The sequence below is a fragment of the Toxorhynchites rutilus genome, chromosome 3 (assembly GCF_029784135.1).
Source record: "Toxorhynchites rutilus septentrionalis strain SRP chromosome 3, ASM2978413v1, whole genome shotgun sequence".
NCBI lineage: Eukaryota > Metazoa > Arthropoda > Insecta > Diptera > Culicidae > Toxorhynchites > Toxorhynchites rutilus.
This window is the reverse complement of record NC_073746.1, coordinates 117,528,239-117,542,957: the sequence shown is the minus strand read 5'-3', so window position 1 is coordinate 117,542,957 and position 14,719 is coordinate 117,528,239. Positions and strand designations below refer to the sequence as shown.

Here is a 14,719-nt window from a genome sequence, read left to right as displayed (position 1 = left end):
ACTGGAACAAAAAAAAACTAAAATTCTGAAAAATTTTGAATCTAGCATCTGAAAATTCTAAAAATTAAAAGAAAGAGAAATAAATATCCAAAAGTCTAAAATCTTAAATCCAAAGATCTTAAATTCTTAAAATGTAAAATCTTCAGTTGTAAAATCAAAAAGTGAATGATCCTCAATCCAATACGTTTCAATCCAAAAATCTTCAATTTGAAAATGTTAATTCCTGAAATTTGAAGTATAAAAATCGAAAACGAAACTGATCCGAAAATTGGAAATCTAAAAATGAAAACCTACAATATGAAATACAAAAATCATAAACAAAAAAAATCGTGTATCCAAAAATGAAAATCTAAAGCTCGAAAATTCTATTCTAAATCCAAAAACCAAAAATTCTTGTAAAATAAAAAGAAGTTTCAATCAAAAAATATAAGATTTGAAAATCCATAAAACTTAAATCCAAAAACCTAAATTTTCAAATGCATAAAACATAAGAAAAAAAAAAATCTAAAATCCTAATGTTTGCAAGTGTAAATGCAGAAAAAGAGATCCAAAAATCTTCACTGAAAAATGTAGGATTTTCTAAAGTACTGGAACAAAAAAATTCTAAAATTCTTAAAAATTTTAAATTTAACATCTGAAAATTCTAAAAATTAAAAGAAAGCGAAAGAAAATATCCAAAAGTCTAAAATATTAAATCCGAAAATCCTATATTGCAAATTAGTACATTAATAAAGTTTAAAATAAAAAAAATTATATAGTCCAAGAATGTAGATCTAACTATTGAAAAAATGAAATCCAAAAAACTAAAAATCCAAAAAATTAAATACGAGAGTTCAAAAACCTAAAATCCGAAAATGTAAAACGCAAGAAATAAAAAAATTGAAATCCAAAAATCTCAAAAACTAAAATCTATAAAATTTAAATCATATAAAAAAAAATCAAAAATCTAAATCTAAAATCTTAGAATGTACTTGATACAACTTGAATCGTTTTTGTCAAATCTTTAATTAAAAATCGCAAAACGTAAATTGTTTGAAATCGTAAATCACAAATCGCGAATGGAGATATTTTGTTCCAATATTGGAAAGCTCATGGCCCGATGAGTTTCGAAATATATTGTCGGTATGTTTTATTGTATACTAGCTGACCCGGCTAACTTCGTCCCGCCCTAAATTTGTTTTTTTGTTATCAATACCTTCAAACATTCACGTTTTCTTACTAAGCGCAAGTTCATGAGTCCAATCGCTGAACTGTTCATTGATTGATCTTCTGATCGACCCCATTGAGTTTACCTTTTACTATAAAATTCCTAGTACTTGTACCAAAACTCATCATTATAATATCAGATTGTTTTCAGACACAATTCTCGTTCAAGATTTTTCAACAACTTGCAAATAACATGTTTCTCCGTTACATGGAATAAATGTTTGATATGATAGAATAAAGACAGACCCCTTCCCTCTTCTCCCCTTAGAGAGGGGGGGGGGGAGAAGTGTCTATTCATCACAGAAACATTTCGTGTCCCCCAAAATATTCACATGCCAAATTTGGCTCCATTTACTTGATTAGTTTTCGAGGTATGCAGAAATTTGTTTTTCGTTTGTATGACAGCCCACCCTGAGAGAGGGGGGAGGAGTGTCGAACCAGCTTAGAAATGTTTCTTCCCCATTAAACCTTCACATGTTTGCTTGATTAATTCTCGAGTAATGCAGAAATTTTTGTTTCATTTGTGTGGCAGACCCCCCCCCTCTTAGAGAGGGGGGAAGAGTCTCAAACTGTTATGAAAACCTTCCCCGTATTTCGTTGAGAATATGCGTAGACCGACAAAATACAACTATTCTTTAAACTTTAGGAAATCAAGTCAGTATTCGAACAAAATTATTTTTTTTTAAACCGAATAAGAATGTTAAAGATAAAAAGATTTGAACGATAGACATGATGAACAAATAAATTCAATTTTTGTGTATGTTTTTAAGAGTGTACTGAATACACCCAGGTTTTTTTTTAACGCGGGGGATACGTACCTCGTAAAAAAACCACGTTAATTGGAAAATTGAAAACGTTATTTGAGTAAGCACTAGTTATATCATTTTTTTGTAACAAATTCAATTTTTATGCATCAAACTTTGAGAGAAACGAGTTTAAAAAACTACATGAATATATTTTAAATATTTTAGGTTTTCACTATTTTTATGTTTCTTGAGATATCTCCATACATGCTTAACCAAACTTCAATGTCTATATACCATTCAATGGGTGATTAAATGCTTGTTTGACCTACGTTTCATTTTGTAATTTATGAGAAACAAGTATTTGAAAAACAGGTATTTTGAAGTATTTTCACGTCACAAAAATAGAGCATTTTTTTAGTTTTCAGATGAACATAGGTTCAAACATTTTTATACTTGGGTTTCTCTGAGTAAACAATGAGGGTCAACAACCCAAAAAATTTGGTTGAGATCGGTCCACAAACAGAGGAGTATCAACTGTCTCCAGAAGTTGTTGTCACGTCACGAAAAGTATACGATCCATTCCAGTGTAACGTAACAACATTTTGATTCACTACAAACACTTTTTTTTGCGTTTTCATGAATAAAGCACACAAAATTAAACGACGTTATAGTAAAACTGAGAAAATTTCCAACAAGAATCATCAGTTGGAGAATATTTTATAGTTAGATTGACTTGTTGTCAGTCAAATACTATTGTGACGTGGCGACACCTGACTTTTTGCTGTTTCGGACTGTTGAACATTAATGATTAATTTTATTAATTGCAGCTCCGTTTCAAAACATACAAATCATCTTGCTCCTGTGTACTATCAACAATATATGAACGTAGATTCCATAATATAAGATATAATCTTATTTCAACTTCCGGTTTGCTGATGGTAGTAATGAATGCTAAAAAATATGGAAACCCCATACGATATGGGCTTACCAGCGGAAGTCGAATATCGTATTCCGATGCCATTTTGGAATCGAGGATGGTGACTTCCGGTTCGTTAAAAACGGATATAAAAGATCGGGAATGGCATGAAATCTCACAATACGATCGTAAATGGTACGGTTGGCATATATCCATGAACTTGGCCTTAGAGCGAAGTGTGTGGAGTTATACAAAGAAAGTGCACATACACACGCATACATCAACGATCAACGATCAACGATCAAAGTCAACGTCAAAGTCAAAGTCATCTTCAACAGGCAAACATAAACGCGTATGTGCGCGTTGCATACAAAATGTTTATTAAAAGTTGCGTTCCCCCTGTAGTGAGTGCCACTCGATGAACCAGGATTGTACTAGCCATTGATGGCAAGCGCCAGAGTGAACGTGTTAAACAATCACGATATATAAACTGGAGGTCGGTTTAGCACCACCCCGACTTTTCCCAAATGTATTACAGGTAACAGGTGTATTACAGGTAACATGTAGATTCAATTTATATAGCTTATTTTGATAAACATACTATCATAAGCATTTACAATTGCTTTGTTTCGCAATGTTTCACAATCTGAAATAACATTGAACTCATTTTGCATACAGGTCAAAAATATTTCTTCTCTGTGTTTGAAGCAATTAAAACGCAAAATGGGGCTAAAACGCTAAAATGAAGAGAGCCAGAAAAACGTCACCTTGCTATCAAATTATCAGCGACACCTTTCATTTGATACTATTGATAATCCGATAGGATGTACCGTTACTGAGATACAAAGAGGGGTAGGTTCAGGATCACCGGTCACGTTAGGAACACATTCCCCTATAGGAAGGACCTTTGGAAGGGGAAGGGGAGATCTCAGAGGAATGTGAGAGGTATTCAGTGTAATAAAAACATGAAAAATCGTATATAGCTTGATACAATACGGTGAAATTCTTATTTAATACAACATATTGATTGTGTGACGTGACAACGCTTCGTGGAGACTGTTTATTAGCACAGAACGCGTTGTCACGTCACAAAATGCATGCCGTCAAAATGCATGTTCTTACGAGTTTTTCGAAAAACTGAGTATACAGGAATCTACGTTCTTCTTTCATTAACAAATCATAGAACAAAGTTTATATGTATGTTTTGAAACGGAACTGAAAATACAACATTAATGTTCAAAAGTCGGAACCCGCAAAAAGACAGGTGTTGTCACGTCACAAAAGTATTGGGTTGGCAACAAGCGAATTCTACTGCAAAATATTCTCCAACTGAAGATTCTTGTAGGAAATTTTCTCAATTTCACTTTAAAATCACTAAACTAAAAAAAAACAATATACAGCTACTCACCGACTTCCGGGCCTGTGCTGGTGGGTGTGGACGTGGGCTCCATTCAGCTGATCCCGTGAGCGCGATCTTGGTCTCGTTCTCCGTGTGCTGGACGCTATACTGTGCGCTGGTCCACTGTGCACAACGGATCCGGCGTACGAAGCCCTCGACATGCGTTCCGATGCGGCCGCCAGCGATTGACGTGACTGTCTAAGCTCTGCTGTAACACAGTGGATAGCATTAATTGTCATTTTCGGGAGGACCTTCGGTAAATAACCATAGAAACCCACCTGGCCGAGAGTTCACTAGGTTGCTGGGGAACGCCGACCCGAGGTAGCCCCGCTGGGAATGATTCGAGTAGCTGTGGTGCGACTGTCCGTCGGCGATGGACCGAGCCTTTCCGACTTTGCCTCCGACGGCCGAAAAGTGCGAAACGTGACTGTGGAGATCGTCCGGAATAGCCTGATTCTCCATGGGGTAAATCCGTGGCCGAGGAATCGAACGGCCACTGTAAGCGGATACTTGATCCCAGTCCTGTTTACGTTTTGTTTTGTGTTGTAACAGAAGTCGCAGCAATTCCAATGCGGGATGGCAGAAGAATAATCATAAGAATACTCGTTTGTTTCTCGATTCAATATCGAGGAAAAACCACAACCCACGTTGAGTTTCGCGTGCCGTTTCAGTCTTTCCTTCTCTATCAAAACCACCACCACTAGCTAAAGCAATTTGTTAGTTTGTATACCCAATGAGAGCAACTCCCCAATAAACAAGAGATCGTTTCTTTGAAGAAAGAAAATCATTTTGCCCTATTTTTATGCTTCCTATTTTCTGCTCAAGATGAAACGCCCTGCTTATTGCTCGTAGCTTTCCAGATTATTTCACACAATAAACATGATAAGCTAACTGCTCAATTATGTTCCCAACATTATGTGTTTCCGCAACAGACATGCTGAAACTAGTTTAGTTGCACATGTTGCAATTTCTATAAATTTTGCCATTTTGCATCCATTTTCCTTTCTTCCTGGTCCATATAATCGAACTGCTTCAATTCTCAGTACAAACGCCGCATGAACAAGGCTCACCCAGTCGTGGGGAAAACTGGGTGAATCGAACTGGGCGGAAAATTAGAATAATAATTAGAGTGTAAATACGGGTGCAGCGCAGTAAAGTACAATTGCGAAGGCACAAACACAGATGGGTACGTGTTTAAGCTTGCTCGAGAAAGCGCAACGCAGGGTGCAATCACCGTTAATCATACATTAGGCTACTGAACAATCCAGCGAACCAACAGCCAACAGACAGACAGATTGGAAGCATGCTTTTGCGATTCCGAAAGGAAAATCATTGCAACTTGTCCGTGCTGAGACGAACTTTCCCAATCGTTGAGAAGCAGAAGACTCAGGAAGAATGGAATTTCTTTTTATTCGTCAAACCAGGAAAAAAAATTGTATTTTACCTCTCTTAAATCTCATTGAAACTTTTCCGTTTTTTGTTTTATTTCATTAACTGTGACTCTATTAAATCAATCCCGATATGACTGGAAGCAGTAAAGTTTCACGACGTCTGGGTGAGCTCGGTTTAGCTCCAAAAGTTACTTCAGTGTGACTCAGGGTCAGTACCGAGCGGACAGACAGACCGCACAGTAAAAAGTGGGAACGAATGGGTGGATAAAGTTTTCCATCGACACCATCCCATCATCTCTCTTTTGCTTTTCGATGATGGCATTTTATTTCATTTTTTTTTTTTGTGGGTCTCTCGTCGCGTTCGTTGCGATCAACGCGCCGTTTCGCCGGAACTCATTTATTCCCCGAACTCTGCCGCCGGAACGAGACTATCACACAGCTGTAGTTTATTTTCATTTATTTAGCGTATAAAACTTTTTTTTCTTTCCCGCTTCCTGATGTCGATTCTTCTTCCAGCATCTCTCTGGTGCAGCATTAAAATCGTACAATATAATTATGCATGTAAGAGTCCCGCGCGCGCAGTTACATGTCCTTATTTGCATTCGCAGCCAACAAGGAATTCGCAGTTGGTGTTTTATATTTTCACTTTTTATTCGGTATGTGCTCTGTTAGTGCTTTGCGGACGGCAGCAGCAGCAGTAACGACGCGATGAAAGCACATAAATTTTAATTCAATCCTTCGTAAAATTGTGGGTTGGAGCCCAAAAGTGGGTGGGAGATTTTCGCTCTTTGTGTGCATCCTCCTCCAGATGTTCCGAAAGGGTTGACTAGTGAAACAAATTTTGCTTTTTGTTGTTGTTGTTGTTATCGTGGTACTTTCGGAGAATGCTGAATGTTTAACAGCTGTGATCCGGGTAAATAAAATGTGCAGTTTACAAGTTGGGGCAAGGCTTGTATCAATTGTGCAAATAAAAAGTCGCTCGAACTGAAACTATAATCTGGGTGAGAATATGGTTGAATAAGAGTTCCTGAATCATGAAACCATTTGGTGAACGGGAGTTTGCAGCAGTGTTTTAGTTCTTGAGTGTAGCGAAGCCGCATTGGAACTGAAAATTGTGTTTGTGCGATAGGTTAGGTTGAAATGTGCGCGTTAAAGGTATAGTTTTTAACGCATTTTCGTCATTACTTCATCTCAATTGCTTTAACCGTAAAAAAGAACAGGATTCTAGGATCGGCAATCTCAGTTTGTCTAAAATACAATCTGAACTTATTTTTAAGAAAAATATTCAATTAGTATTTCATACAATGTTTTTAAGAATGTATCTCAATGGTTCGGTAAGGAATAATCGAGAGCATAAAGAACATACAGGGAGTATACAAAAAAGGTCGAGTCCGGAGAATTTTGATCAATTTTCAAATAATCAGAAGTCTTCGAAAAATAGACTCATTGATATGTATGTAATTGACGGGTTAATTTATCTAGTGGACATCGGAGATATTTCTGATTTTTAAAGGTTTGTGTTTCTCCCTAGTATTCGATACTATTTGAATCGTTTGTCTGAGAAACCCCATAAGTCCATTTGACGCACTTGCAAGAAAACGACAAAAAACTGTTTTTCTCAAAATTTTGACCAATTTCGGGATTTTCAAAACAAAAATCGATGCCAAATGTCTTATAATTGCACGGAACGTCGAGATTTATTGCCATCTCAAAAAATTAAAAATTGTCAAGAATTTTTTTTGCACTCGGTCGTTTTTCCGTCTGAAAAGTCGATTTTTGACAAATTTTTTTTTAGACAACTGTTAATCTTGTTAAATGTTTTTCAAAAAAAAAAACGATTTCCGGCGATTTTTCGGTTTTCAAAAAACTCAAACTTTATCGTCTGCGACACTATCAAATGAAGTCCGAATGAGCTAATATTCTGTATATTCTGTATATATTCTGTATATATTATCATGCAACTCAAAATTGCGCAGCAATTTTCGAATGAAAATTCTAGATAACTATTTTTATTGGCTCTACGTTTTGCCTCTTATTCCCAGAGTGTCAATTTTTGACAAAAGTTTTTTTTCGAGATGACAGTATATCTCGACGTTTCATGCAATTTTAAGACATTCGGCATAAAAAAATTCAAAAACCCCGATTTCCTTTACTCCCCTCTTGGGTGATTTTTCGGTTTTCAAAAAACTCAAACCTTGACGACTTTGCGCCACTCTCCCTCAAGTCCGATTGAGCTGCTATTTTGCATAGGATGTTTTTCTCGAGGTGGTGAACATTTTTTATGGGGTAACTTTTTTGAAATTTTAAGGTCGATTTTTCCCCATACTTTCATTGGCACCCAGCCATTCTATGCCAAACCGATATAGGGGTTCTAAGATATTTGTAAAAATTGATATTTTTGTTCCCTATCTATTTTGCGACCCTTACCCCCTTTTTAATTTTTTTGAATTTTTTTTATAAAATTTATTTTTTCAAATTCCATTAAAATGAATCAGATTTTTCCTAAACTTTGTATATTTGTATATTCCTCATTCAAGAGTTTATGGTTTATTGCTATCTAACATCTTGGATCATCAGATCAGAAAACCGTACTTTCAATTTTTCTTAAATTTGTAATCTTCAAATTTCTTGAGCTGGAGATCGAGGATCCCTTGCGTTTTTTTTATTATTTTTTTCAGAAATGGAGACGCATGGCAGTTTTGAAGTCAAACCATGAACTTTTTAATTTTTGAAAGAAATATAAGTAACAAAATAACATACCTAAATACAACAATATCGTGCATCTTCATAAGGCACATGTTATTGGGCTGGTCTATCAGGCCTATAGTATTTTTGGAGGAATCTTATTCTTTTTCGATGGCCCTAATATTCTTGGAAAAACGTGATATTACTTGCGTCCATTTTTAATAGTTCTTAGTCGAGATGTCTATACCAAATAACGCACCTTAATTATTTCCTAAATGGCTTAAAAAAATTCCGGTCTAAATGTAAATCGAACCCGAAGCTTCCGTCATGACCGGGGAAGGTTAACCGTTCATCCAGAGGGGAAAACTTTGAACTAGATATTAGAAAAAATATATTTTGAGAACAAAAAAAATATCCTAAATTTCATGTAAAGAAGTGTGAGCTTTCAAAAAAAAAAATAAAATGAGCCTCTATGGCCACGAAAAAAATAATGGAAGTTTTTCAACCAAAACTAACATTTAAGGTACAGTTTGACATTTTTCCTAAAAAAGTTATCTATTAGGTAAGGTAGCCCTGACCCGGCCACCTAAATTGCAATGGTCTTTCATCACATAAAATTTTTATTTTTAGATGACTTCGACATCGAAAAGTATACATTAATTTTTTAATTATGTCGGTATGGTTCATGAGTGTTAACAGTGTTAACAAAGTAGAGGCCAAATCGGAACCGACCCTTCATTTTTTTGCAGCCAATCTACTCCTAATCGGCCGAAAATTACATACACCCCCAATTATATAGGTAATGGATGAGAAAAACTAACGAGCGAAAAACGAATATAACCATGTTTTGATTTTGAGTTTGCTGATATTGGCTTTAAATGACCAGCAACTATGGAAAATTCAAACGATACGGTTAACGATTAACAGTCAATGCTCAACGCATTTTTTTTTGGTGCATTCTTTTTTCATGGAATTTATAAATATGTAATACATACAATACAACACTCCATCTCGCATATACAGTAGAACCCCGATTATTCGCGAGCGGATGATCCGCGGTGCGGATTATTATTTGATTAATGTAATACTCATAAATGATCTGAAAATCTCAGAAGATTCATCGCAAAATAATTTATTTACTCTGATAAGATTTTCTGCTGGGCTGTTTCCGTTTCAAGAATTCCTCAATAGTCTGACTTGAACCTCGGGCCCAAAAAGTTTGAAATTTGGTAACTTAAATCTTCTTATAAGCAATTGAAAGCGTTTAAAGGTGCTCTCATGCGAGATAAGTGCGGTGTTTCATGTGCAGTCCCATCCTTATCCAAATACTTTCCTTTGTGCAGTAACATGCGAAATTACCTCGGATATACAGGAGAGACCATGACTTGTATTTTTTTGTTATTTCTTCAAATGCCTAAAGAAGCCTAATGCACTGCTCCATGAAGCACCACTGTTATTTCGTCTAATTAGTGAGTGTGTGCCCCTTCTCACAGATTATCATCCCTGAATACAGTTCTAGGTTTTTTAAATTTTGAATGAAAATAATTCATTAATGTTCTTCGCTTATTTAAATTCGTAGTAGGTACTCGAGCAGTATTGAAATTATTTCAAAGTATCCACAACAAACATTTCATCGTAATAGAAAATTCTTGATATCCCATCAATGGATATTATTTCTAAAAGGAAAATTTAATCATTGTTCATTCTTTTTTTAATAAAAATGTGTTTATTTTTCTATTAATTGAATCCTTTGTTTGCTTGATGCACACATGAAGTTTCTCCCAGTTTCCTATTCGCAAATATATATAATATATATAAATATATAGCTTGTCGGATATCCGGTATCCGGCCAAACTACTATCCGTTTCAACACTAGTGTACACGAGGTTACAGATGAATAGTTCAATGATTGCCTTTTCGATAAAACCTAGTTTTCATGCTAAAATATCTTTATTTTGTGTTTGCAGCTCATTTTTAGTCCTTTATCGTATTATCCGCGATTTTCATTATTCGCGGCAACCTTGCCAGACTATTTCGCGGATAATCGTAGTTCTACCGTATATTCTTTGTTTTAAATGTTTATATCCGTGTGTATAAGTGAAGCTCGAGTCATTTAATATCTGTACACACTGTTTATTTTACTGCAGCACTTCTAGTGGTCGGATCTGAAATATTTTGGCAGCAATTTGTTTTGATAGATTTTATTTGGACGATATTTCAGTGCCGAAAGTTCGTCACGATTCATTTCGTTTCAAAGAAGTTATCCTTCATGGAAGCCGTGAATCGAAAATTAATTTTTGAACCCCCACGCCGAATGTTCGACGCGGTCAGATTTAAAAGAAACGCGTTAAAATCTAAGACAAGACATGACAACTGGCTTCTTACTCTTCGACCAAGTGCGAGCAACAGGGAGATATCGAGATATCGATCACTACAGCCATCTACCGAGAAAATAATGGATTTCTTTTCCCCAAGCTTATTATTTGTATAGTTTTTTGTTTATTTGAAATCATTTTTTTCGGGAATATAACGTTATGAGGAAGCGCATCGTCATACAAAAATAGGAGGCAAATTGCATATCAAAACCGATTACAAGAAAAAAATGTAGTAGGGTGCCAATGAATGTATGGGAAAAAATCGACCCTAAAATTTCAAAAAGTTACCCCTTAAAAAACCGTCAACACCTCGAAAAAACATCCTATGCAAAATATCAGCTCAATCGGACTTAAGGGAAAGTGGCGCAAAGCAGTCAAAGTTTGAGTTTTTTGAAAATCGGAAATCGGGGTTTTCGAAAAAAAAAATTTGATGCCTAATGCCTTAAAAATGCATAAAACATCGAGATCTAACGTCATCTCAAAAAATTTTTGCTTAAAAATCGACACTCTGGGACTTCGAAAAAAAATTTTTTTTTGATGCCAAGTGTCTTAAAATTGCATGAAACATCGAGATCTACTGTCATCTTGAATTTTTTTTTGTCAAAAATCGACACTCTGGGACTTTTTTTTCGGTATATGAGGCGAAACATATGGTTTTGGGTGCCAATAAAAATAGTTATCTCGATTTTTCATTCCGAACATGCTGCGAAATGTTGATTTGCACGATAATATACCCTATGCAAAATATTAGCTCATTAAGACTTCTTTTATTAGTGTCGCAGAGGTTAAAATTTGAGTTTTTTGGAAACCAAAAAATCGGGATTTCAAAATTTTGTTCTTTGGTGCCAAATGTCTTACAATTGCATAACACGTCGAGATTTACAGTTATCTCCAAAAAAAATTTTTGGTCAAAAATCGACATTTCAGAGGAGAAAACGTGGTCGTTTTTTTTGACATGAAAAATCGAGATAACTATTTTTATTGGCACTCAAAACCATATGTTTCGCCTCATATACCGAAAAAAAGTCCTAGAGTGTCGATTTTTGACAAAAAAAATTTCGAGATGACAGTAGATCTCGATGTTTTATGCAATTTTAAGACACTTGGCATCAAAAAAAATTTTTTTTTTCGAAAACCCCGATTTCCTTTACTCCTCCTTGGATGATTTTTTGATTTAAAAAAAAAAACTCAAACTTTGACCGCTTTGCGCCACTCTCCCTTAAGTCCGATTGATCTGATATTTTGCATAGGATGTTTTTTTCGAGGTGAAAATTTTTATGGGATATCTTTTTGAAATTCGGGATGACCATTCTCATTGGCATCCTAATGTACAGCCATTCAATGTCAAACCGATATAATGACTCAGAATTTCGTGAAAAGATTTGTTCTTTATTGTAAAATATTGGATTTTTCTATTTTTTCATTAGGGTGCCCATTTCCATTTTAGGGTGGTTCGAAAAATCCAGTTTTTCGCCTTTTTTTTTCCCAAAAATCACTTTTTTCGAAAACTCATAACTTTTAAACTACTCAACTAATTTGGATGATCGTCATATCAGATTAAATACAATTAGTTTATATTTTTTAGAAAACTATCATACTTGCAGAAGATCCTACAGAAGATTATACTTGCAAAATAGTTGGATTTTGTTTTCGTAATTATTGATTGTTAGCTTATTATTGAAAGCTGAGGTTTTTTTTACATAACATATCCAAAAATCAGAGATGTGATTGCTGTCGTTTTGAAGTTATGATTTTTCAAAGTCAAACGATGGTCCGAAAAATAATTTTTTGCCTTTTCTTCCAAAAATGACTGTTTCAAAAAATCATAGCTTTTGAACTACTGTACCGAATCAGATAATCGACATACAAAACCGAAGCCTAGTGAGTCTATGAGTTAGTCTTTTTTTGGAAAAATATTACACTTTCAAAAAAAAAAATGATTCTAGTTGCATAGGAATATTGAACAATGACAAGAAAACAAGAAAAAAGACACATCTTCGATTTCTGGATATGTCATGTAAACCTTAGGTTTCAAGAAAAAATATAAAAAATATAACGCCCTCTATCCTGAACCGAGAAAACTATGAAAAACTAAATCAATCAATATTTACACAAATTTCAAAAAAAAAGAAATATTCACAAATGTAATATTTTTTCTAAGAAGACTAGATTAGTGGCTTCAATTCGATATGTCGATCATCTGAATCGGTCCAGTTGATCAAAAGTCAAGATTTTTAAAAAAAGTCTTTTTTTTGGAAAAGGGGGAAAAATATGATGTTTTCAACCATCGGTTAAATTTGAAAATTCATAAGTTTATAAAGAACAAAAATCACATCTCTGATTTTGTTTATATAGCGTCCTCTAGTTCAAAGCCATGAAAACAATAAAAACCAAATACAGTCAATAATAAGGAAAACAAAATTCAAATTTTTGGCAAACGTAATATTTTTCCCATAAAGAAGTAATTGGCTTTAATTTGATATATCGATCATCTGAATCGGTCTAGTAGTTCAACAGTTATGGATTTTCGAGAAAAGGATCGGATCACCCTGAAATGGCTGTATAAGCATTATTATTAATAGAGCTAAGATTTGAGAAATGCTTCCATGTTGGCCCTCAAAATGTTTTTGTTCTGAAATTGCGTCCAAAAATTCGACCATAATTTTGTGTTTTCGCATATCAAAGTTGAAACAAAAAATTGAAAGGCATGTTTGTTGATTTATTCTAAATTTGAAAAATTAAATACATGCATCTTTCAGTGAAATATTCTTAAGCAAAAATAAATTCGGGCCAATTGGTATTGCTTCATTCCGGATGGATTTACAGAACAAGTCACATCATTTTTGGACTCGTAACTTCGGTTTGGGGAAGGTTTCCTCAATATGAAACGATGCGTTGTAACGACATGCATCAACCGCTGTATGATAAAGACTGATTTTGGCCATATTTATATTTTTTTCATTTCAATAGTTTCATTTCAATGCAGTTCTGGAGCTACTGAAACATGTTTTTGGGTCGATAACTAACATACTAGGAAAAACTGTTTGACATACCACTTTATTCAATAGACAAAAAGGTATTCGACGCGCCATTCGTGAACATTGGCATTGCTGCTTTGATCAAACAAGGCGGTTTGTTTTCAAAGTAATTGTTGAACTATTGAAACTTGTTTTCGGGTCAATGAGCAACAAACATCACTAATAGGGTGACCGGAATAAATCGCCACAGTAAACAACTGCAACAGAAACAACCGCTTAGAAAAAGTGTAGTAGGCTAGAAATATTTGGCGCGGGAAAAACATCATGTGCCTCACATTTCTATTATAAATTTATTCTCTTGTTCTCGTTTTTCGAAATTTATTCTGAGGACAATGTAATGGGGACGAAGTCCCCATTTGGCGAGGATAAGGAATCGAGGCGGCCCATGCCGCCAAGATGACGCAATCCGAGTCCACCGCCGACCCGCCGTCGGAAGCGGCGGTGTCTCGCACGCAAACCTGGGATCCACTGATTGCCCGGTTAGTTTGAAACATAGGATACGATCCTTTAGCAATGTCCGACCGAGCTCTAGCGAGCGTCGGACGGTATACGTCTGCCCGGGGCGTTACGTTTGCCTGGGGCGATACGTTTGCCCGGTTAATTCTTGTTTTGAAATACAATACCGCGCCACAATATTTATAGCCTACTACACATTTTATAAGCGGTGGTTTCTGTTGCAGTCGTTTTCTGTGGCGATTTATTCCGGGAACCCACTAATAGACATTTTATCTTATTCACATATGTTCGTATATATGTTAATATCGAAGCGATCGATAAACAAAACAGGCAAATTAATTCATGAATTTAAATGATCAAAAATGATACTGTTGGGATGAAACGTAGTTTTTTGATGCACATATTTATTTTCTACCTAAGAAACGCCTCGAGTCTATAAGATAAGCGGAAATCAATTCGCTAAATCTGAACTGCCCAGCAGCTGATTACATCCAAAGACGGAATAGT

The 14,719-nt window shown here is 35.2% G+C and overlaps 2 protein-coding genes across 6 annotated transcripts in view; one reads left to right on the top strand and one right to left on the bottom strand.

Moving 5' to 3' along the window:
* The window catches only part of LOC129779759 (rab3 GTPase-activating protein catalytic subunit), a 526,672-nt gene that overhangs the window by 42,713 nt on the left and 469,240 nt on the right, over positions 1-14,719 (top strand). The window lies entirely within an intron of this gene.
* The window catches only part of LOC129779760 (leucine-rich repeat and fibronectin type-III domain-containing protein 3), a 449,197-nt gene that overhangs the window by 18,358 nt on the left and 416,120 nt on the right, over positions 1-14,719 (bottom strand). For 4 of the 5 annotated variants that reach the window (XM_055787429.1, XM_055787432.1, XM_055787431.1 and 1 more), the window contains 2 exons: positions 4,546-4,789; positions 4,277-4,475 (listed from right to left, as the gene is read on the bottom strand). In XM_055787429.1, the coding sequence (XP_055643404.1) occupies positions 4,277-4,475; positions 4,546-4,789 (443 nt within the window). The remainder of the gene's footprint in view (positions 1-4,276; positions 4,476-4,545; positions 4,790-14,719) is intronic. The other variant, XM_055787433.1, reaches the window with a different exon arrangement.